The 24292-nt window shown below is 42.1% G+C and overlaps 1 protein-coding gene across 4 annotated transcripts in view; it reads right to left on the bottom strand.

Annotated features, from left to right (window-relative positions):
• The window catches only part of LOC117825032 (protein furry homolog), a 50864-nt gene that overhangs the window by 7440 nt on the left and 19132 nt on the right, over positions 1–24292 (bottom strand). For all 4 annotated transcript variants that reach the window (XM_034700620.1, XM_034700617.1, XM_034700619.1 and 1 more), the window contains exons 3-51: positions 22966–23019; positions 22037–22176; positions 21819–21909; positions 20659–20738; positions 20487–20567; positions 19419–19587; positions 19130–19222; positions 18923–19021; positions 18132–18233; positions 17787–17890; positions 17076–17184; positions 16886–16972; positions 16453–16624; positions 16169–16301; positions 15849–15956; positions 15151–15406; positions 14738–14920; positions 14565–14651; positions 13546–13805; positions 13195–13384; positions 12841–12965; positions 12311–12368; positions 12058–12149; positions 11670–11842; positions 10773–10933; positions 10200–10310; positions 9567–9721; positions 9110–9212; positions 8846–9017; positions 8238–8494; positions 7999–8145; positions 7737–7905; positions 7405–7495; positions 7231–7313; positions 6644–6794; positions 6300–6403; positions 5780–5965; positions 4769–4970; positions 4295–4416; positions 4003–4190; positions 3784–3878; positions 3110–3690; positions 2779–2876; positions 2526–2696; positions 2297–2437; positions 1676–1855; positions 887–1051; positions 332–406; positions 36–206 (exon numbers count right to left, since the gene is read on the bottom strand). In XM_034700620.1, coding sequence (XP_034556511.1) covers positions 36–206; positions 332–406; positions 887–1051; positions 1676–1855; positions 2297–2437; positions 2526–2696; positions 2779–2876; positions 3110–3690; positions 3784–3878; positions 4003–4190; positions 4295–4416; positions 4769–4970; positions 5780–5965; positions 6300–6403; positions 6644–6794; positions 7231–7313; positions 7405–7495; positions 7737–7905; positions 7999–8145; positions 8238–8494; positions 8846–9017; positions 9110–9212; positions 9567–9721; positions 10200–10310; positions 10773–10933; positions 11670–11842; positions 12058–12149; positions 12311–12368; positions 12841–12965; positions 13195–13384; positions 13546–13805; positions 14565–14651; positions 14738–14920; positions 15151–15406; positions 15849–15956; positions 16169–16301; positions 16453–16624; positions 16886–16972; positions 17076–17184; positions 17787–17890; positions 18132–18233; positions 18923–19021; positions 19130–19222; positions 19419–19587; positions 20487–20567; positions 20659–20738; positions 21819–21909; positions 22037–22176; positions 22966–23019 — 7125 coding nt within the window. The remainder of the gene's footprint in view (positions 1–35; positions 207–331; positions 407–886; positions 1052–1675; positions 1856–2296; positions 2438–2525; positions 2697–2778; positions 2877–3109; positions 3691–3783; positions 3879–4002; positions 4191–4294; positions 4417–4768; positions 4971–5779; positions 5966–6299; positions 6404–6643; positions 6795–7230; positions 7314–7404; positions 7496–7736; positions 7906–7998; positions 8146–8237; positions 8495–8845; positions 9018–9109; positions 9213–9566; positions 9722–10199; positions 10311–10772; positions 10934–11669; positions 11843–12057; positions 12150–12310; positions 12369–12840; positions 12966–13194; positions 13385–13545; positions 13806–14564; positions 14652–14737; positions 14921–15150; positions 15407–15848; positions 15957–16168; positions 16302–16452; positions 16625–16885; positions 16973–17075; positions 17185–17786; positions 17891–18131; positions 18234–18922; positions 19022–19129; positions 19223–19418; positions 19588–20486; positions 20568–20658; positions 20739–21818; positions 21910–22036; positions 22177–22965; positions 23020–24292) is intronic.

Genomic DNA, 24292 nt, shown 5'->3' with positions numbered 1-24292 from the left:
TCTTTTACGAACTTAAAACTTTGATCTTTTCATACCTCCCCATCTTCAAGCTCCACATCCAGGAAGTCAAAGTCTCTGAAGACTCTGAACTGCTGCTCTGAGGTGTTGTCGTCCATGTTGTCTGGTTCTCGGGTCCCATCGTCAGAGGAGACCAGGCTGGGCTGGTGATCCATGAGGTCCAGCTCCCCACAACTGGAGAAGATCACCTAAACGGAGACACAAACAAATGGAATCAAAAAGAGGCATTACAGGCTGTTTTAAATGCATTACAATGAATAACAATCCAAAGTTCTTATTGAATTCATGACAGTTGAAATAAAGGGTATCTTACCGAGGGATTCTTTGTGAGTCCCACTTCTTGTCCACACAAAGACAATACATTCACCAGTTTTTCACGTGTTCTTTTCTGCAGAGAGGGAGAGAAAATTAATATATTTTGAATTATTTTGATTTCATCCAACTCATTTAATAGTTAATCTCCCCGGGAACTCTGTTATTAACATCTGATCCCTCTTTCTGGACACATTATCTGGACATGTGGTCCATTGAACTTTGCTTTTAAAACAGGTATTTAAATACGTTTTCCATGACAAAGATCAGAACTCAAGTAAGGCCAGTGTATCAGACTAAGTAAACTTTGCCCATTTATGGTCCAGAAAAGTAATGCCAAAAATACTTCTTGCAGGTTTAGCTTGCTAGCACCTTCTTGCCAGGCTTGCTTCAGCAATTACAAAAAGCCTTTGTGATCCAAAAACACTGCTTTCTATTTGCATTCATATCTGGTGTTAAGATATTTTTCCTTTTCCACATAACATACACAGATAGAGGAATCATTTCATGTCAATATGCAGCATTAGAGTGCAGTTTTTATGAAGGATCTGCTCACCTGGGAAGACTGAGGCCTCTTCCAGCTGACTGGCACCAGCACGTTGTTGGTGGTGGATCCAGAGGAGGTGGAGGAGGTGCTGCGGGTCACTGCTGTTGTCCTGCTCTTCCCATCTTGGCCTGGAGAGCGCTGCAGGTCATCGAAGCGCCGACCAATCACAGGTGTCTAACAGCATAGACACAAGCAGATAGACACGTTTAGACAGAATCCGTGGATTTGTCAGGAAAAGCTTGTAGATGATGAGGAACTTATTCAGTATCTCATCAGTGTTTACAGTTTTTACTCCACTTCTTGATCTCTGATTTTTCCCTGAGTCTAAAAATATCTTGGTTGTTAAAGAAATGTCAGTGGTTTCTGTAGTGTGCCTCAAGTTTAAATACACGCAGTGCAGGCTATCCAAACTGAGTCACACACACGGAACGGCAGCAAAGAGCTGACATCATTTCCTGCCATTCATAAACTACACAAATAACTCCCTGTCCAGTTCCCACACATGCACCACTCTGTCGCTATCTTTGACATCACTTTCCAGCTCTGCACTGCTTATTGCTTACTGCTTGGCTAATTGTGTTTACCTTTTGAGCTTTCAAGCTAATCTCAAGGGGTTTGGTTAAAAAGAAATATCAGCAATGAGGAAGGGGAAGAAATGTTTCCTTTGCTAAAGCGTAACAAAATTCCACAAAGCTTCCACATGCACCACACCCTGGAAAAGGCAGGAGAAACACATACAAGCATTACACTCCAGCTTTCACATACTATGAAAAGAAAATCAGAGCAATAGTCTCCAACCTCGGATATGTCAAAGTGGAAATCCAGCGTCTTCCCAGGCAGGGCCTTGGAGGAGCGGTCCCAGACACGGCTGATGTCCTCGTAGGAGAGGTCACTCTGTGGGAACGAGGGCTGCACTAAACTGGCCGATCGAGAAACCACCAGCTTCAGGATATTCAGCGCTTCCCCCCAATGGACCGTCTAAAGTCAACACAGACATATGCACACGATTCATCCATATACACAGACACAAAGCAACACAGCCACGTGTTTAGAAAGAAACACCTACAATCGTCTCTCTGTGTGTTTTATTGTCGTTCTATTTTTAGAGACAAGTGTTCTGGCAGTCGGCTCACAGTAGGAAGCTAAAGGAAAATGGATTCAGTGTGAGTATAAGCAGAGCCTGAGCCTGTGGCAGAACGGCAGACTGTTTATAGTTTGGGTGTGTCTTCAGATTTACTGCGCTGACATAAGACTGTTTTCTTTCCTTTTTTTTCCACTTACAAAAGGAACACAAGGCTCTTACTTGACTGCCTGCAGACTCTCTGTGATCACATCTGACGTTAGTGGCAAAAAGAAAAAATCATACATGCAGAAAAAGTCATCAAGTAAATGGTGCCAATTTTTTTTTTTTTTACCCACCTGAACAAATTTCTCAATTGTCTTCAACACCTCAACATTGAAGGGTTTGGCTTGGATCCCACCCAGGTCCATGTGACTCAGAAGGCTGTAGATGATTTGTAAAAGGGTCTGCTGCATACTGGGAAGACCTTTCTCTAACAGCTATAACAACAGAAGGAAATCTTGTTAACTTTTTGAGAATCTGCAATATCAAAAATTACAACAAAACCACTGATATAGCTCTACAAACCTCTGCCATGTAAGTGACCAGGTTGAGCGTGATGTCCGAGAAAGCCTCGTGAAGATACCGACACACCACGTTCACCCAAGAGAAGCAGTCTCGAGTGTAGGAGTGCGTTTTGTACAGAGTCATGACATGGGCGAGGTTGGACAGCTTGGCGTTTTTCTCCTCAAGGCAAACCTACAAATTAAGAGAGCATTAGCTCACTTTTGTCTCTCACAAATATTCAGATATTAATGTAGGATAGGCAAGAGAGGCAAACCTTGGCTATCCGCTCTGCAACGTCTTGACAGAACAGCGTGGGGCCATCGAAGTTCTGCACGAGATGTGGAAGCAGGCAGAGAACATTCAAGGGAAAACCTAATGGACACAAATTTAAATCTTAATTTTTATCAGACAAACAGCTTTGAAATATTATGGAGGAGATGGTTTACTGAATTTTAGATATAAGAGAATAGCATTTTTTTTCATTTTTACAGTAAAATGTGATCAGATTCAACAATTCTGTCACAAAATGACAGCTCACAGACATCAATTATGGAGAAATGTCTACATTCAAACTATCTATCCATCCATCAGCATCTCCTGTGTACCTATGGCTTGTGACGTGTCCACTACAGGCACTCGGGACACAGGTGTGAGCTGGCAGAAGAGCTGCAGCGTGAGGTCAGTCGTGGACACAGAGGTGAAGCCCTTCAGCAGCAGCTGCTGGAGCCCGCTGAAGCTGCTCCATTTCAGCTGGCACTGCAGTTTCTCCAGCTTCTCCCTGTTCTCCTGTTTGTCGAGCGACATGTGGCCCAGCAGCTTGTTCAACAGCCTCAGAGACATCTGATACTCAAACTCAAAGTCTGACTCCATCAGGGACACAGCCACCCAGAAGATGGTGGCTAGAAGGTTGCTGGGGTGGTTGATGTTGGTCGGGTCGTTGATGTTGTCTTTAGACGAGGACGGGCTGCGGGTCTTTGCTAACAGAGCCTGCTGTTCACAGGCTTGGATACGGTCAAGTGTTGCACTGCGAGGCGGGTCAGACCACCTGTCCGCCTCCCCAAACTTCTTGGGGACAGAAGAGCTCCTCTGATGCCGGCTCCTCTCTTCTCTTCTGAGATTAAGTTGCCCGGTGCTTTTTCTGTTGGTCAGCAGCTTGAAACTGGTGATGAAATCTGGAGATGAGGCTCTGCAATGAAACATAAACATTTGATGTTATATAGCCTAGAATTAACAAACAACTCTTCCTTCTAATCTTAGCATATGTAGAGGAAACACCAACCTTGTTAATAAAGCCATAAAATCATTGTTCTTCAAACATTCAGCCAAGTTGTCCACCACAGACTCTAGTGTGAGTAATACTTCCATCACGTATCCCTGCAAGAGAGGTGGAGGAACTATTTTTAGTAATGAGGATGATTGCACAGCTGACAAAATATATCACATGTTGGAGAGGAGTTGTGTGATATTTTATGAACACGTTCACACATAGATCTCTGACCTGCACTTCTTCTCCATGTTCACCAACAACCTCCACCAGCCTGGAGAGCAGGTCAGACACAGCATGGGCGGAGATGGGCTGGCGGAGGGCTCGAAACACTTGAAATGAACGTCCAGCATAGTGACGTGAAGAACTGCACAAGGCTGTCTGCAGTGCCACGTCACTGAGCTGCTGCTCCAGGTGGAAATCTAACGAGGACAGAGACAAAATCATATGATAACCTGACTGGCTGAAATGGGTTCTGATGTTTAATTCAGTAATGATTACTGTTAATAATGCATCAAAAGATTACCTGACTTGGACTCTCTGAATATAGCTACAACATGTCGTAGGAAGTTGGTGAGCTGCCCGGTGCTTTTTGAAATTTGATTCTTGGGTGAAATGTCTTCGTGGCACCACAGAGGTCCATACGCTCTGTGAAGCAACAGTTTGATGATTAATCACAACATAAATAAAACATATACATTTCAATATAATTTCCAATATGTACAGTAAATGAAAAGAAATATTAGCTGCACCAGACTGGACATTAAATCTGATCTCTTTCTAAAATCTAATGCACTGCGTATACAGCACCACTAGGGGGAACTCTACACCAAGCTTTATAAGAGAGTTCATCAGCAGACAGAAGGATACTTGTACTGTACAGTGAGTATTTTTTTGCTTAAACACTTCTGTCCTAGTTAAAGACAAGCATGAAAACATTGATTATTTGACCTCTGCACTATCTGTAAATGACAGGGGAGCAAGACATGACTATGAGTACCTTGTTGTTAAAAACTCAATGAGCTGGTTAGTCTTCTCATCCATTTTACTGGAGGCCACCAGCTCCTCCACCTCGTGTGTGATCTCAGGCAGGTTGTTGCTGCTGCCCCCCAGACTCAGACTGGATGAAGTGGAGGAAGAACTCAGGCCAGAGTCTGGCACAGGAGATGCCGAACACTCCCGCAGAAAGTCGAAAGCTCCTCCTGAACACAAAAGACGAACAGGTGTGTGTGAAGAGGAACAGGTTACGTTAGTTCATTTCGGATGTTTGATTCTATTTCTATAACTGAAACCTGCGGCTGGAGTTGTAGGACTTTGTGTAAGATTAAAAAAACTAGCCAAGTTTCGACATGTCTGGAATTTGAATCCAATTAGCCTTTGTTACTTAGAGTATTTATTTATTGTAGTGAACCTGTCAAGTAGAACTACTGAACTCCTGCACACTCATTCTCCAAGATACTACACATGTATTCTCATAAATATGATACAAAGGGGATGTTTTCTTTGGATGTCAGCGGAAGATTTATCACTTTGCAGAATCCAAGAGAAACAAAAACACTTTGAATCTGTATTTGAATAGTCAAATGGACAAAGCATAATCTGGACATCATGAAAGTCTAGACATTTGTAAAAACAAATTATCAGCAGGGGGAGGAGGGGAGCAGAGGAAGCCTACTCAAGCTCACACAGATGGCCCCAATTTGGACAAGAGGATAAAAATAGCAGCCTGGAATGCTTTAATCAAGACCTTTGATGTCCTCTGAGCTCAATATTGCTTTTGGCTCAGCGTCAAAATATTTCTCCCCAGATAAGCAACGTATCTTCCCCTGAAAAGAATGTCAGCCATTCCCTCCTGATGTTTAGTTTATATTAGCCAGAGAGAAGGGTAATGTGTCAAATGCCAACCTGCACTGTCAACCAAACCCAGGTCTGCCTGAACCCTTCAGGAAAGTGTGAACACATCTATTGCTTGTGGTTAATAGTTGAGTATTTGAATGGCCTGTGTTTCTACCTGAAGGTAAATATTCCGGCTGAAGGCTTGGCTTGCAGGTGAGGGTCTTAGTGCCATTGATGTCTCTTGTTTGCAGTAGGACGGAAGCGATGGACTGGAAGTTGTTGTTGCAGGACAGAGTGATGAGCAGGTGGAGGAGGAGACGTTTGCTGTGCTCAAACACTTCTGGACGGTAGTGATCCATGCCTGACGAAAGGAACAGACCGGTCAGTTAGTGTCATTACATCCAGACCTTTAAGTTACAGTATTGTTACTCATAGGAACTACAGTTTCTTATGTCTTCTTCTGGTTTTAAAGCCCAGATTCAGATATTATCTAAGAAATTAAAAATAAGGATATCAGCTGCCATCAGCTTTAAATGGAAAACTGTTCATTCTGAAGTTACAATGACAACGTCTTTGAAAAATCATCTTTTAGATCGGCACACAAACCAAGATAAATTAAAATCAAACATTTACTTTGTATGTCTTGTTTCACAACACTTCTCTTACAGGTACAAGTGATGCTGGCATGTACTTACCTAAAAACAAGGCATGTAACAGTAAAGGCAGATGCATGGCCCAGTCCTCCCTCACACTGTGGTCCACCACCATCTCCGTCATGAAGATGACTGCTATGTTACACCTGTAACACAAGAAAACACACAATTCAAAACCACTTTATGTAATGCAAACACTAAGGAGACAGGTTTAAATCTTATCTAATGAGCCTTGATTAGCATCAAAACTCAAAAGCTGTCTGCCTTCATCTGCAGCAGTCTGGAGGGTTAGCTTTAGCAAGTTATCAAAGGTTTAGAGGACCTTTATGATCTGATGCAGAACATTTTAAAGAACTTGTTTTTATTCATGTCGTCCTTATTCTCACCTGTGCAGTGGTCCTCTTGGAGTGACTGTCTCTGGCAGAAAGTCCACCAGTGGGGCCCAACATCCTCCATTCAGAGGCATGGGCAGAGGATGAGGCTGGTTGGTCTCAATGACAACCATCAGCCAATCAGCATAGGGCGGCAGAGGTTCACCTAAAGGGTAAGAGATAATTGCACAGCTGACATTTAATTTCACTCACACGTGAAGACAAATGTCAATCAAAAGCAGAGTGTAAGGATTCTTCAAAGCTTGATGAGTGTTTAAACTAAACTAAGTATGCTTTCATGGTCAAATTATTCTTATTCCCTCTTCTCAGCGGGACTAATTCAGACTCAGAGAGTACAACAAAGCTGTTTCTGGGTCACTGGCAGCCCTTTAGAGGCCCTGGGCTCCACTACTTTTATTTCAGTGCCAGTTCTCACAGAAGCCTTTTAAAAACCCCAGGCCACTCTGCAATGCTCATACATTATCAATGACACCTCGTCAGTCCCCATTTTACCCTCCACCCTGGTCTGTGTTATCCCACACTCACCAGACCATGAAAACCTCATTTTTTTCAAAGAGTGTCCCGTACAGAAATACACTCACTCTTATCTTCATCATAAGATCCTCCTGAGCTGTTGCTGTAGCGTGATTCAAGACGGTTGTGGGCTCGCATTATGTGGCTCAGCCTAAAGTCAGAAAAAAAAGAAATGATCATGATTGTGGTTCTTTTAAGGAATGTTATCAATCTAATTACTAGCTTTGAGATAGTATATCTACCTCTCTTCACTCTCCTTCACAGTCTTCATATCGTCTGTGTCAGGAAAGCCCTCTGGGCCTGCAACAACAGTATTGCTGCTTGACGTGGTGCCTAAAATTTTACCAAAACAAAACATTATGTTTTAAAACAGATTCAAGGAAAGCCAACTGCGAACAAGCTTAAACACTAAATACACCACATAAACAACAAGGTTCTTTCCAGAGCACACACAATTTTCCATGGTTGGCCACTGAGCGGTTCAGCTGAAGCAATTGGGACTTCCTGGATGGTTGATTTACTTGCACAGAATACCAGTTTTATGCAAACAGTGTTCCGTTTTTTAAAGATATACCTGAAGCTGCCGTGGAAGTCTTGCTTGTGGCACTGAAGCGGTAAAAAGGAGGGCTGTCACAGTGCTGCACCACAGGGTTGACTGGATCGGTTTGCTGCAGCTCAAATATTAACTCCTCCATGGTCTGCATGGTGTTATTCCGGCACAGATAGATCACCACCTTTTTGATCTGAACAAACATATTGGACAATTTCCATGAGAAACTGCAAAGAGCTAAAAACAAAACGTTTCATATTCCAGAGGGCTTAATAATATATCTTACATATGGAAGAAGGGTGGTGTCACTGCTGACGCCACATAGGCTGATGAGAAACTGCAGTGTGGTTCTCAGATTGTTGCTCCACTTGTCATTGCTGACTAAAGCGTTCCAGGCGTTTTCCATCTCTGCTCCAGGTAGATCATCTCCATACTGGGCAGAGAAAACAAAATCTTGCATTAGTTGCATTGATCTCTGTTGTTGCCTGTAATTTATTTAATCACATCCTCCAAACATGACTTTACCTTGGCGGTCATGAACATGAGGTTATTGAGCACCATTGATGTGGCCTGTAAGGAGCCCCAGCCGCTGCCCTTCAGCTGGTGGGATGACGCTGTGCTGTTTATCCGACTAGAGTTATCATAATCTGAAGTACACGATGTAAGAACCGGGACCAACAGTCCACTATCCACCAGCTCGATGTTACCGAGCCAGGGCAGGAGGTAGGTTAGCATTATCTGCCTGCCGTTGGGATGAGTGGTGGGGAACCTCTGGCTGACCTCTGCAGAGGAAAGGAAGCACGAACATCAGAATAACATCAGTGGGGACTGCGGTGTTTATATTCAACACTGAAGTCAAGTTAATACTGTAATCCAGTTACACCATAATTGCCAGTTTAATCCTGATCCGCACATGATCAGGGAGTTTCTTAATCGAGTAAAGCTCTCTGTGTTCCTGTGGTTGGCGGGAGTGTCTAGAGATATGGTTACAGTCTTTGGTTTGGAGGATGAGCGTGCAGCATTTAGTGGGAAACCATAAGAAGATGACAAGCCTGTGAGGGTATTAAAGCATGCTCAAATACGATAGATAGCCCAACTGCGGCAACACAAACACACGCGATACAAACAGATACCTGAGAATAGTGGAAGTGTGAGCTCAGGGTACATCCTGGCCAGCTGGCTGGAGAGCTGAGGCAGAGAGACGCTGTAAAGAGGTGGCAGAGGACCATGGGTACCATACAGAATACTGTTTGGCTTTTGCTCTGCAATCCTCTTAGAGTACACAAACAACTTAGCTTCAAGGATCTGTTTAAAGAAAGAGGAGAAAAGTGTCAAGTGTTGTTTTATCCACAGAAAAAAAAAGCACAGGTGTTGCCGTTATTGCCATTTTTTTGTACCTGCATCAGCTGCATAGAAATCTCATAGATTTCTCTGTTGGCGTCAGACGACTTAAAGAGGACCAGATTCAGCAGTGTCACAATATCACTCGGGTAGTTTCTGCTGGAGAGTAAAGAGAGAAAACAGAATTCAAGTCAAGTGTTCCACATATTGAGTTCATGTTTTTAGGATAGAGAGATGAGGGGATGGCCAGACAAAGAGTGAGACCTTTAAGAGGATTAGCTGAGGTTACCCTTTAAAGTCTAAGCTAATTTACCTGTGGTTTCTTTACTTAGACAAGAAAGAGGGATGAATGAGAGAATGGACTTCCCCAAAGTGAAAATCGTCAAAATTTATAATAAAGGGTTTTAAAATAGTCACATACAAAACAACATCAAATCGTGCAATACAAACTCCACCTCCAGCAGATCTTAACATGCTGAACGGGTGAAAGAGGGAGATTGTGAGACTTTGTACCTGCTGCCACAGACTGTAGCGATGGCTTTGAAGCACCCTGAGGCGAGCTGGTAGGAGCCCGTGTAGCAGCGATCCACAGCCCAGTTGAATAGGTTGACCTGGTCGGCATTGAGCTCCAGGAGCAGGATGACAACTTCACAGCCAAGCTGATGGACCTGAGCCAGGAGTTGACATCAACAGACTCAGCTGATTTTCATTTCTTTTTTTAAAGACTGATTGTTTTTTTTTTTGCTACACAAAAGTAAGAGGTTGTGTGTATTTTGGACAGATTCAAGGATTCTGTGTTTCATGATTCTAGTAAAATTATAAATGATTTTTCCCTGGCTAGCTGCCTAGCCAATGCTAACTCCATTCATTGAAAAAACCTGGGTTCAAAGGGAATCATGCTGAGGCTGAATAAGCTCATATGTGCTTCATCTTGAATCAAAATAAATTCATATAAAGACAATATCAGACAAATTTCTTTGAAACAAAACTCTCCTTCACCACTTGCCAGCACTCCTGTGATATAATAGTGAGCACTTGGCAAGTGTTGGGCTTCTTACAAAGCAAGCTTCAGCAAGCTATCAGAGGGGCTTTCCAGGTCAGCTCTTTGTTTGAATGCACTGCTTTAGTAAAGTATTGGCCACATACCCGCTGATCCTGGCAGGCTAGAATATTATCTAGCCACTTATAGAGGTATCCGTCTGGAGAGAGGCCAACGTTATCAAACACGGGCCCACAGCACAACACAGCAGACATGGCCTGCAAGAACATACAGTCAACAACACTCACATGTTAAAGGTTTGAAACTTAGTCACAGCTTTCCTATGTCCTACACTGTAAAATAACAGCAAGATGAAATGTTTACACCCCCACAAAACAAGAAAGGGTGACTGTTTCTTTAAGCTTTCTTGATTATGTAACTCAGCAGCTGATGGGTTGTTTACTGCTGCTCTTACAGTAGCTCTGTATGGCAGAAAGGAGTAAGTGTTGAGTTCCGAGATGGAATACTACATGACATTATATTGCATTGATCGTGAGTGCCAACCTACAAAACGTGCTCACTCTCTGAAGCTCAGGAGAAATTTCAGTTTGTATTTGTCTTGTGGGTGGATAAGAGTTCAAATATTAGATTAACTTTTACAGAGATATCTTAGCTTGCCGTGATAAGGTTGGGGGACTACATTATTTACATGTAATATATTAAAAGGGAAGTTTGTGTACCTTCAGGGAACAGTACTGGTATCTTGTTATCTGATGATTCCTGTCACTGTAGCGGTCCAGAGGAGTGAACATGATGCTGAAAGGCCCAGCCCACTGGCTGAAGAGGATGAAGAGGTGATGGCGTAGGCTCTGCTGAGGAAACAGGAAGCGTCTGTGGTGCACTGGGGAGGGAGAAGAAAACAACTGTAAAAGGTCTGCTCAGACGAGTCAGCAAAAATCAATGCTGAAGTATCTTGAACTCTTTAATAGCTTTTTACAGTGTTTTTTTCTGATATGATAAGATTATGTTTTCCCTTGACAGATCATTAGCCAGACATGTTAATACTTGGCAACTCATGAGTCATCACTTGTCCCTGTTTGCTTCATCCTTATTTGCATGTATGAGGCTTCCTCCTAATTAAGATCAGTGTCAAGAGTCTTGTGTCTAATCTGAGCCAAATGGAAATGCTACATAGATATTATAAAGCAACTCGGGCTGCCAAAATAACACACTATTTATGCAGATAGTTGCTCTGACTATCAAACTTCTGTGATATTTCAACCACACAAACCTAATAAGCACACAATCTCCCCCCCTCTGTCTCTTCTCTACCATTTTAAAGTGCTAAATCAATATCAACAATCCTATTTTATGACTTAATAAAAAAAAAATTGCATGTGACTAAAGACTCAAGTAGTTTTTTTAATTCAAAACACTTAATAAGGTGAAGAGTTAAGTACATCCAAAACAAAGAAATAACCAACTAGATAAAGGTAAACGTCGACCAAAGAGAACCAGAGATATCCCACCACTCCTATTGATGACATGCCTGATAGATTGTGCAAGGCATTAATATTACAGAGACATCTTCATTGGTTTTTCAATCTGACTCATGGCCTTTCAACCTAAATCTTTACCTGGCACACACTGAATGAGGTTTGCAACCATGGCGCTGAAATGTGCTCGAATGTCTTTGAGGATCTCTGCATCTTTGTCATTCTCAGCTTCCAGCAGCATCCGGGTTAGATCCACATACTCCAGAAACAGAGCGCCCAGGGCGAGAGTATCACGTTCCAGAGCTCCATTTGTACTTTAAAAAAAGAGAGAAAGATGGAAACGCCCAATGAAAATCACAAACCAACCAACATGAGCCCAATCAGACATCTGTCAACATGCAAATTACAGTCATTATTTATAAGGAGCTTTTTTTGTCAAATGTCTTGCTTATACTCCTCCTTTGTGTGCTGTGAATCTGATACTGTTCAGTGTTACTGTTCATGTTCTGCTAACATGAGCCATACTGACCTGTCACTGATGACACCTGCATCAGCCAGCAGCTCAAAGATCCGCAGCAGCTGCAGTCTCAGCAGGTCTCGCCGTTCACGCCGCTTCTTGTTCTGCAAAAGGAAGAAAAATCCTTTATGTCACCACTCCTGGTTGTCAAAGGACTTATTCTTATTCTGTGACTAAGGTTTTCATTTACAGCCAACAATCTAAATGAACCCAAACATAAATAATTAGCTTAAGTCACGATGTGCTGTTCATTGAGTGAACCAACCTCCGGTCTTCTTTCTAAGGCCTCTTTCATGAGGGGATGTAGCTCTTCCACAAGTTCCCTGCATGCAGACAGTGAAAGTATACACAAGCAATTGTGAGGTAATCGTTCAAAATTCTTCATTAAATAATGAGCATCAATATTCAGTTACATAAACCAAATCAGACTACATTGGAAGTATTTTGTTTTCAAGGAAAAGAGAGTTGAGCCTAAAAAATCAGATTTTTAGGACAGTTTAGATGCAGCCTTAAATGGCAACAAGAGAGCACTCAACTGTAATCCCCTGTTTATCTCCACTTTGAATCCAGACAAATACAGATCAACATGTACTCTCACTATTGAAAATAATGGATTGTACTCTGACTTTCTAATTTATTGAAGCAGAGTATAAAATCTAAAGAACCCAACAGCTTAAATAATAAAAAGCTGCTCCGCCTTCATACTTAAAATAAGATCTTTATTCAAAAGGAACTTCAGTCAAAGCTTTGTAATCATTGCAATATAGAAAAAACTTCATGGGTTTTCTGATATACCTGAAAACAAGAGAATTGGTGCGACCAAAGCCAAGAACTAATGACTCTGTCAACTCGATGCTCTCTGCCCTCATCAGTGGAACCAACTGCTTCAGAAGCCAAGCCACAGACGGACTCCCGATAACCTGAAACATCAAACGTTGACGGCTCAGTTAAACAACTTCTGACACTGTTTGAACATAGGGCTGCAGTGAGACACGTGACTGCACAGAATATATCAGCTACATGTGAGGTAGCTGCTGTGTAATTTGATGCCTCCAGCTTAAATGTCAACAAGCTCCGTATGAGCACCTGATCCTGGAAAGACAAAACACCGCCCCGATTAATGAGGGCAAAGGCAAAGGAGGCAGCTACCTTGTTATCGAAGCTGACACCGCTGTCAGGCGTGGCGGCTGTGATCTCAGGTGTCGATGCTCTCAGATGGCCAGGGCTCATGATACTTGGCTTGGCCACCCCGAAACAAAGGATCAGGTAGTTTCTCCACAGGGTGACGTAGTTGTCGCCACTGCCAGACGTGCTGGTCTTCTTTGCAAACACAGGGTTACTGGTGAATCAATGGAAACAGAAATCCTTTTTTTAGCCTTGCTTTTTTTAAGAGGGCTTTTCATGTGACATGTGGAACCAGCGTAAGGGGATTTTACTCCAAACAGGAAGTACAAGTGCACAGACAATAAAAGAAGAAGTGTGTCTCCGTCAGACGCTTACTTTGGGTCTACCATGGGCATCAACATCTGCATGCGAGTGAAGGCGTAGGGCCAGGCGTAGCTGAGAGCGGTGGGGCAGTGCTTTGGCAGGTTGTCCTGACGGAGGAGGCTGTAAACACACAGCACCCAGGGGTCCTTCACAGACTGGGCAAAGATCCACACGTGTGATGGGCTCCTGATGTCGTAGTGACTGTTGACGAGGAGTGCGTTCCACTCCACCAGCCACTGCAGGTCCACATGGTGGCCGGGCGGCATGGGGGCCTGCAGAAGAGCAAGCCACACAGCAGGGTAAGAGGTCAGGAGACATAAGAGGTTTAGATGTCCAATCAAAAACATTGAAATTGATTAAACTGTAAATGATCATCACAGCACAGGCATCGGAAATTAGCTTTAACTTTGAATGCTAAAGTGTTTGTAATCGTTTACAAGCTCTGTCTTTTCCCTTTATAAATAAACATTACATAAATAAGCAAATATATCTTTCATCTCTCCTCATTACTAAGCTGAAGAATAATTATGTAAATGTAAATAATACATCTTTAAGTCAAATCCCACATCAGAAAATCAGACATTATATAGAAACTCAATCTGATAATGCATTTATGTTTTTTTATCCCACTCTCATACAAACTGCATGCTAAGCATCCTGATGAGATCATGATGATTACATAAGAGGAGGTCAAACAGTTAAAAGCTGCTCAGTTCCAGCTGTTCATTCAGTTTTCACATGTTGGATTACCACATAGAGAATCTGTCTCACAGAGGGGCAAGCAACCGCTGTTAGGTGATATCATAAAGACAACAGATGTTTATATGAAAGGTGTTTAGATTTTTAACACCACATATGAGCCTCTTGTGTTTCTATCTTGAGGTGTAGTCAGGTTAACTTGGTAGTATATAAATCAAGTTTACTTAAAATTGCAGGTAGGTCACTAAATAAATATATAAATAGTAGATACAACTAATTTGAGAGCTGACTAATTAGAGCTGACTGTCAGACTCAATATACAAACAACTAACCGTGTCAGAGACTGCAACATTGACGAAACTTTCTAGAATCACAGGGCTGAGTTGGTCCATGATCTCGATCATCGGTTTATCATCGTCCTGTAGGACACAAAGCAGACATTCAGGGTCTTTAAGAACAATCATTACCTCTTTTTAAAAATCAGTTTAATTCTTCCTTATTTTACCTCAGTCTGTCCGATGGTCATAAAGAGACTTCTTATCTCTTTGAGGATGGCGATGGCGAGCCTGCGGGTGCTCAGCTGACAGGAGCAGAGCAGTACGAGTGTCAGACCCTCCACAGCGTGCAGCACGGTGGAGTGAGGACCTCGCTCTGCAGGGATCTTCAGGTTTGAACTGGACTGCAGCAGCTGTGAAGAACACATCAACATAGAACAGAGCTGATCATAAAGGTGCATGATTGAAATCAAACCTTGAGTTATTAGATGTTCATTTATGTTACATCACAAGCATTTGAGGAAGTGTTAACAGTATAAATCAAAAGGGCAGAAGAATTCAAACTAATGAGTCCAACTGTAATTTGTCTTTCCAGCTTGTTAAAGGTACAAGAGAACATGATAATTGAAGCAAAGGTGTGTACCTCGGCAGTGTGTATTTTAGCCGTGTCGTAGCTCTTCCCTTGGGCAGCCAGGGTGAGTTTCCACTGTGTGAGCAGTTGCAGCAGTAATTTGAGGGATGTGTCTAACAGGCCCTGGTGGGTGTCTTGGACCTCACGTAACAAGAAGTTAGTGAATCCAAACAGAACGTCGTCACGCCAATCGGAGAAATCCACTAGCAGACTTTGCAAGGAATTCTGGGCAATGAGTCGTAGCTCGTCATCCATGTGGATTGTCAATCTGACAAGCAGAAACAAAAAATCAAAGAGGTGCTTATTAAGAGATAAAAGTGAAAACACTACTAATCACCAATAATGATTGGGCTTATTTGACTTAAAGTCACCCTGAAGATTACCTTCCAGGCACGTCTAAAATCTAACCAGTCTCATCTCTTGAGGTTATATAAGTCTTCCATTCTTATTTGCATATTGTAGTAAATTACTTCTCATTGACAATGACGTCCTGGCTGTGTTATTAGAAGCTTGAGAAAATGACATGTCAATGGAGTGCTAATAATTGGATCCAAGTTCGAAAACAAAAAACTGGGCTAGCAGGAAATTCAGGTTCTTGAACTCCATGGAAAAGGTTTGTAATGTCACACAAACATTAGTAACACTTGATTTGATCTCCTGTTAATTATCTTGGCAGAAAATCAGAGAGCATCTAATAAAAGGCAACTCACCGTGAGAGCAGGTCTATGAGCTCTGGTTTTGACATCCCATCAGGCAGGATGCGTGGAACGGCTGCAACACACGTCCTGAACAAATCAATCTTGGGCTTCCTTTCACCCCTGAAAGGTCAGATTTCAAGAATTACTAGAAATACTTTCAGCATGTTAAACTAATCATGCATTGTGATAAATAACAAGAGTTAATTAAGTTCAGTGCGAGTGAATGGCTTTCACTAGAAACTCATTCAAAGCTTCTCTGCTGAGTCACTCTGGAGTTTTGCCATCTTTAAATGTTTTGGCAGTTGGGATGACAAAGCCTCATGAGAGCTTACGTGATCATATCCTCAGGCTCCTTGTTCAGCATCTGAGCGTTTGTCATCATCATGCAGCGTCCCACCTCTTTGTCCAGGTGTCTGAGTATGTTGTCAATAGCCTTCCGCACATGAAAATAATACTGAGACATTCCTGGGAAAGATGACAGAGGGAAAAAAAAAACTGACATCACTACTCTGCAAATATCAAAGTGGTTTGAAATCTGATGCTAGGCTGCCTTCGCTATGTGAGTCTTTAAAAACAGGGCATTTTAAAAATTCCTGAGGAGGTCACTTTCACTCACCAATCACTTTGGCCTCTTCATCTGTCAGTGTTTTGCTCAGGTATGTCTTCTTCACTCGGAGTGTATGCCCAGAGGGTAAAGTGCAACCAGTGTTAGGCATGGGAGGCTCGCCGTCCTTCTGCTGCAGCTTATCAGCTATGACCAGGAATGCTCTTAGACCAATATTCATTCTCTGCACAGGAAAAGAAACATCATGTTCAACTGTTCACTATCAATATCAAGTATACCATGTTGGTCCTGATGAGATTGGTCCCTGATTAAATTAGGCTTTGAAGAACGAACTGTGTGAAGGAGTCAGACTAGATATATTCATAAATCCTCCCTGAATAAATGTAGGTAGCACGATATAACACAAAGACAATAAAGCAAGATATATCCACTTCAAGGATATCCTGATCAGGACCTAACATGTCAGACAATGTTGAATTCTTACCTCTGGATTAAGACTAAAGGCTTTCGCTGGTTTCCCTACGCAGAGAAGGTCAAAGATAATCTCTCTCATGGCAAAATCCAGTCTTTCCTGCAATAAAATATGAATTAAAATAATGCGATTAATGTGAAGAAAGGAGGTGTCATCTTCCAGGTATTCACTGAGTGTGACTTCTCTGTATCAGTGTCGCTACCTGAGCAATAAACTGGATGATTTTGACAAAGATGTTGAGAGGCATGTCTCTGGGTACCACACTGCGGGATCCTTTGGGGAAAAGTGTTGTTATAACGGTGTTGAGGCGGCTGTGGATGAAAAGAAAAGAAACCATGAAGAGAAATCCTCTGACAATTGTTAAAACCTTTCACAGAGGATGGTATAGAATAGACTTTAAAGTGGTTCATCGATCGAAAGGAGTTTTTACTCAGACATGTTTACTCTGGACCTAATTAACCTGTTTTAAAAGTCTGGCTTGACCTGTTAAGGATGTCTGAGGTGGGCTCAAGCCTATAATAACTTATTTAAGCTGCTGATAAACCTGTGGGCCGCCAGCTCTGACAGTCTGGTGTAGACTGACTCCAGCTCTGCTCTGCTCTTCATCTCCATAACATACAGACAATTCTTCTTCCTTTAAAGACCTGTTACATGAGTAACAAGAACAGGTGTTCTGGTGTAACACTGCTACTTAAAAAACCTTTTTGATCTGGTTTTAAAAGTTTCTTCAGTTCAAATGTGTTTCATTCTGTGACATGTATTAGCTTCTAACAAGTATTTACAGACTATAAAAAGTTACAGTTACTTGAGAACTGTACATTCATGTCTACTCAGAGTAAAAATTGCAGTTCATTCTTTCTACTTCTTTGGCTATCCTTCCAAAATACAGCATATAGGAGATAGAGATATTCACCCTTGTGTTGCAGTGTTGCTCTCACACTTAATTCTGATCATGTAGACCCACAACAGTCGATACAAGGACTCCAATGCAACACGAGCCATTTTAGGATCTCTACTCTGTAATGAAATGAGAATCAAAAAAGAAAGTCAGTGACGACACAATGTTGCAACAACACGCTACCTCAGAAAGAACATTCAAAAAAGAAATGTCTGCTTCTGTTTCACTTCTGAATTGTTTCTTGTAAAACAAAGAGGCACACTTGTACCTTCATGCAGCCAGGTATTTCTCTCTTCTAAACAAAGACCACTGTAGTTGTAACTACAAGCTGCAGTTTTGCAGGTTTGCAGGTGACATTACCTTCAGATTGGAGAGGCAGTTGTTGAGGAAGACATGCCATCTGTTGAGGAAGAACTGTTTCTGGCTCACACACAGCAGGCACGTCACCAGCGGGTAAAACGCCTGTGCAAAGAACAGGCAGTGTTCACATCTCTTCTCTCATTAACAGACATTTGTTTCATAGAAGTTACAACTAAGACATTCATTGGGTTTGATTTTCAAGGCTGTCCTTTGATTGGATAACTGAAAGCTTTCACTTTATCTGTGAACCATATCAGCTTAAGTGTATCTAAGATTAACCAGTTTTTCTTTGAAGATATAAATGAGTTTTTTCATCTTCTTTGCTGACAATGCATTGCTCATAAAAGAGACTCTGAGCCATAATCGCTGCCTCAGGGGATTGTACAGCTCCTGTAGGGGCAGTGTGCTGTTCCATAAGGGTTGTTGTTTCTTGATTTCACTCCGAACTGCAGTGGTGAATGCTCTATAGAAGCCACATTACAGGGAGCTGACAACATTCACACAAACAGTCTGCACTGCTTTCATTGTTGTTTCAATTCTTTGAAAAGGCAGCCTGTGTTCCCTCATAAATTATTTCTTCTGTGGATAACGCCGTTGACCACACTAGAGCATAACACAAGAGTGACTTTGAAGTGCTGGAGTGTTCACAGAGACCACAGGCATCCGCACAATCTGAGCATGCAGAGGATGGTGTCAGGGTGAAAACAAAGAGGTGGACAAAAACACGCAGGGCCACACAAGGACAAACAGCTAACTATCAGAGTCAGTTTGTTTCCTGCTGAGTAACTGACCAGCGAGTGTTTCTTCCTGGAGGACAGGTCCAGGGTTGTGTCATACAAGCTGTCCACAAAGTTCCTCAGGCAGGGAACGTTCACCTCGTTCTTCACGGCCTGGAACAACATCAAACATAGTCACTTAGCGAGACAAAGTAGTGCCCTTCCCTGTGTCAATAAAATATTATGTGAGGATATGTATACGCTGGATAAAATAACACTTACAGCTGCAACAGGAACCAAGATTTCAACAAAGAGACCAGCCAAGGCATGCTTGATGTCCTTGTCCTTCACTTCAAGGAAATACTGAGCGCACTCCTGTGGAAAGACAGAAACCAGTTCATTAAGAGTTTTATAACTTGATACAGTATGGTAAAACTAAAGACTCTTCATACATTTACATGCCAAAGCTAAACACCGCTAATGTCAAAGGGCAAGACATGACTGGATCCTTATCAACTTGTTATTAATTTATTTGAGGCATTGCATTGTAACTTATTTATGTCTATTGTACCTGCATGAATTGAAAAGAAGCTTCAAAATCCTCCACAGGGTACATTTTAATCCGGAAGAACTTGACCCCCATGATGAGGCTGATGGTACTCTGGACTACATATGGACTCTGCTCTTTCTGTCGCAGCTCCTTCAGCTCTGTCATAAACTTCTTCTTCACAGCAGGAAACCTGAGAGAGAAGAGAAAAAAAGAAGACACTGGATATGGTTCTATAAAAAGACATGACTGCAGAGCTCAGTCAAACAAATCCCAAATCAGCACTTCCTCAGAAAACTTCCTCTGTTCAGAGTTGTGACGCTGTGAGAATACAGTGACAATATTCAAGGGGCCCTCCTCCCAAAAATAATCTGCCCCCCTTGTCTCAGCCTAAAAATGGAGAGTGCGAGTCTGTGTCCTAAGATGAACTCTTCATCCAGCACCTGATCCCCTGCCCAAATTGAACCAGAGATGGGATTCTTCAACTGGTCTAAATTTAGAAGACAATTCATCATGGGAGCTCACATACGCATCTCTTTACCTCCTTAGTAGGGGCTCAGAGTACTCCAGCTACTGAACACAGCTGTGCCAGTGAGAGGATTGAGCTTTGTTATTGCTATGGACACAAAAAGTGAAAAAGAAGCTACATTTAAAAATATTCTAAATGATTCATGATTCACCAAATGACCTCAAAGAATAGTTCAGTTTACAGTTCAGCTTTAAATCCTCTCTGCTAAGTGTCCCTCTCAGGATATAAAGCAGGTAACACTCTGGTCAGGAGGTATGTAGTGCCCTCATCAACTGCATCTCTATTTTAAGGTATTTTTCCTTGCTGCAGTGATCTGAAAACTTCAAATAGAAAGACATCAATTTCCAGTCCTAGTTTGGTGTGAAGGGGACCTGTTCAAAAGTGTGTCGTTCCTCCAGTACGTTCCAGTCTCTTGAAGCGGGAAATGTTTTGCAGGAAGGCTTTGAAAATGGTAACATGGCACAATGAAGTGGCACAAAACCAAAGATCAACAGAGCAGACGATGAAGAGAGAACACAATGATCTTTAATTATGTAATCAAAGTTTTTTTTTTTAGTACTCACTTTGACTGGGCTAACACTCCAATGATCTCAGCATAGAGGTCTGCTACAGTGTGCATGTTGCCAGTGTTTGGACCATGATACCTGTGCAACATAAGGCAAAGAAGACAAATATTAGAGATGTTAAAACTATCACGGAGAGAACGTACACAGGAGGATGAAGGTGAGATCTTACCCCTCTTTGTATCTAAAGTGCTTAAAGGCTAAACTAATGACTTCATTGACCAAGTTGTCCAGGACCGGATGGAGAGGCATCTAGAGACACAAACAGGACAGAACAGGGCATGAGAATAAAGGTTTACATAAACATCTATCTGCAAGCTAATGATCATGATGGGTTCCAACAAATGCAAATGATTACAGCTTAACATCTGTAAGGATTATTAGAACACATTTCAACCTTCTACTTTCAGATAACCTGATCTGGAAATGTAGGTACAGACAGATGTGTGCTGACTTTACAGCTCTCCAAAGCCATCTTTAAGAGTATTAGAGTTTCTATCCCTCTGCTTATAGCCTCATCAATGATTACCCGTCCATATGACACATAACAACTCCATGGTCTCCTACCATAACACGGTATCATGTAAAGCCTACAAATCACACTTAATGCATTACGTTAACTCAGATTGGACTTCAGTATCATCCGTCTACAAGCACACTGTTTATAATTTATACCATGAGATGTTTGCACTGACCCTAACCCTATTCGACAATAAACTGTACAGCTCTTCCACTATTGCCATTGTACATATGTGTATTGCATTCTATTGTTTTTTATATTTGTATTCTTTAATGTTTATCTTGTTCTAAAACTTTTTTATTCTCTCATTGTTTCTTTGCACCAAAAAAAGCAAGACAGATTGCTTGGATGTGAAAACCCATGCAGCAATAAACCAGTTCTGGTTCTGATATTTTTTGAAGCAAGCAAGTTAGTAGTTGAAACTACAGCCTATATGTTAATTTTCTTGAGTAGTTGAAGAGTAGACAGCCTTTAATGTTTATGCATAAACCAAATCAAAGCTCAGAGGGCACAGATATATTCCTGGGTGAAATGGACCCCCTCATTCTGTGCAGAACAAAACCAGTAAGACTGCACTTTTGTTATTACAGCTAGCTTTTAAAATATAACAAATTTCCATTCACGTATGACTATGTCAGTAAAACAGCAACTCATATTTTAAAGATACTATTCATCAATTTGAATTGTATTTCTGTTCAACAAAATGTGAAAAAACAACAAAGCATATATCAACCATGACAGGCTGAGAGTGAACGCTTTATTGAATCAAATAATAAGATTAAAAATCACACAACAGAGTTAAGACTCGTCACCTGTTTTAGAACCTCTATAAGTACAAGAGAGAAGATGAAGTCGATGGCCAAATCCCTCCTTTCAAGTAGATAATCTCTCTGCTGCTCATCACTGTCAGAGAGGGAAAAAAAATCGAGATCAACAGGTTTGCTATTAATACACAGCTCATGTGACGACCATCTTTGTTTCTCCGCTGGTGATTCATTGTTATTAAAAGGATTAATTTAGTGAGTCTCACTTTTTGGACTTGGTGTTGGCTCTCGGCCGGTACTCGTGCAGCTCCTCCTCGAGTCCATTTTGTCTTTTGTACCAGTCGAAGAGAGTGCGCAGTATGGAGGGGAGACAGTACTCAGCCAGCGAGCTCATGGTGCTTATCAACTGAAAGAGAAGGACATACATGCTGAGATAGCAATCAGTGCTTCCTTTGTTTATTTGTGCAGCAATTTAAACCAAAATCTCAGCAGCATGAGTAGATACAATCAAATGTAATATATCCTACATTGTGAAAACAAAAGGAGTATGAAACAAAATCAGGAAGCTTTTAAGTCAAAAGCTACAGATTAAGGGGAGCCAGTCTTCCTTTAGACTATACTCAGGGAGAAAGGTGCAGCATGGGGCAGCCACCCTTAGTCCGGGGGGGGAGGTGGCAGGGGCGAGGGAAAGGAAGGAACGGGTGGGATGGGGCTGGGCACACAGGAAGGGAGGAGAGCCTGGTCAGACCGGGGAACACAGCGAGCCCTTCATTCAGCGCGAGGCTCGAGAAGAATCCTGGCTCTGTGTGGCTACTGAATGGCCTCACGCAGCAGCACAAACACACTCCTGTGGCTGTGAAAGAGCTCTCTCTGCAGAGCCACAGACCTGCTAGACACACCTAGCACAGAGTCAGTGCCAGCTCACAAGGTAAACACCCTTGCCCTTCACTGGATATGAAAGAGCTTTTTGGATGTAAGCAGCACATTCACCCATCAGCGCTTTTATGGTACTGTGCATCATACTAAAGCTGGATTTAAAATGTGGAAGGTGATTTGCATACTTTCTTTTAGGGAGAGGCCAAACTGATCATTGTTAGAGTAATATGTATCAACTTGCAGATAACAATACAACATGCAGCAGCACAAATGATCATGTCATTATTATTTCCCTCAGTGAAATGAATGCAGCACTTACTTGGTCAAACTGAGGATCTTCTCCCCTCTGCAGCGACTTTGTTAATGGCTTCTCCTAAAAAACAGAGAGTAGGAGTCATTTTTGAGGTTTTGCAGGTTTGTATTTTCACAGATTTTTTTTTACACACACTGGCAAAGTTTTCAGAGTTGGGTCTGGGGGTCATTAATCTCCTCGCCCTGTTGGAAGTGCGCGTGTGTATGAGCATGTGGCAAGCTTTAGAAACAGGGACTCATTACAGCTGAGCTAATGAGAGAGCCATCAGTCAGTCTGATGCCAGCCATGAGCGGGCAGGGGCAGATATTAGAGACGGGACTTCCATGACAGCTTCCATTATTACAGTCCTCCATCATCCCAGATAAAGACCTCTGTGAGGGATCTTGGTTGAGCACAGGCGTCTTGTGCAGAGGACACTCCTGTAGATGGTTTCCTGATTCTCTGCATCATTTTATAATCGTAGATCATTGTGCATGTTAGGAAAATTAGGATGGATTGAGGAGAGTTTAGACCACTAAACACATTTTCAAGACCTCAATAAAAGAAGTGACTTGTAGATTTGAATCACACACTGAAGTTTTTTTCTTTAAGATATTTCTGATTAGTTTATAAACCTGTGTGATTAAGTCTGTAAGAGACAAAAGTGCTTGAAATGCTTTGGCTTGATGTAGAGTGGCACTAATGGATCGTAGGCAAGCACAGAAGGAGAAGTTTTTATATCCACACTTGGCCCACATAATCTAATCTTGCACAAATGAAACCATCTGCACTCCACCTATTTTCTCCTCCACTACTCTGCCTGTCCTTTTCTCCAGACAGCAGATCAGAGCACATCACTTACTTACAGCAATTATTCTAAAACAGCTTTCTGTCTGATTCGTCTGTCACTGACGTTACGTGGGCTGATGGTTATGTAGCTGTCCCTCCTGCGCTTTCCAGGACAGCAGCTCAGCTCCATATTTGATGAACCTTTCAGTCCTCGGACAAACGCACCAACCGAAGGAGCTGATCTGAGCTGGAGTGGCTGGACTGTCTGCTTTTAAAGACTGCTTTCTTTTCGTGGCTGTTACAGAAACACTGGTTGTATTCAAGCATCTCACAGATAAGATATATAACATTCCTACATAAAGTACCCAAAGGGAACTGGATTTTTTATCTGTGTTTGATTCACTGATATTGGAAGCAGACCATTGAACATGATGGATTTTAGTTGAATGATGAGCAGCAACTACACGCTACTTCTACGAGACAGAGCTAAACAATCACTCATCCCGTTCTCCACTGAGAGGAAAAACAAACAGACACATCCATGTGATTCTCCAGAGGGAGTTAC

Source organism: Notolabrus celidotus, chromosome 14 (genome assembly GCF_009762535.1).
Source record: "Notolabrus celidotus isolate fNotCel1 chromosome 14, fNotCel1.pri, whole genome shotgun sequence".
Lineage (NCBI taxonomy): Eukaryota > Metazoa > Chordata > Actinopteri > Labriformes > Labridae > Notolabrus > Notolabrus celidotus.
The sequence above is the reverse complement of the archived record's forward strand: the minus strand, read 5'-3'. Positions and strand labels throughout refer to the sequence as shown.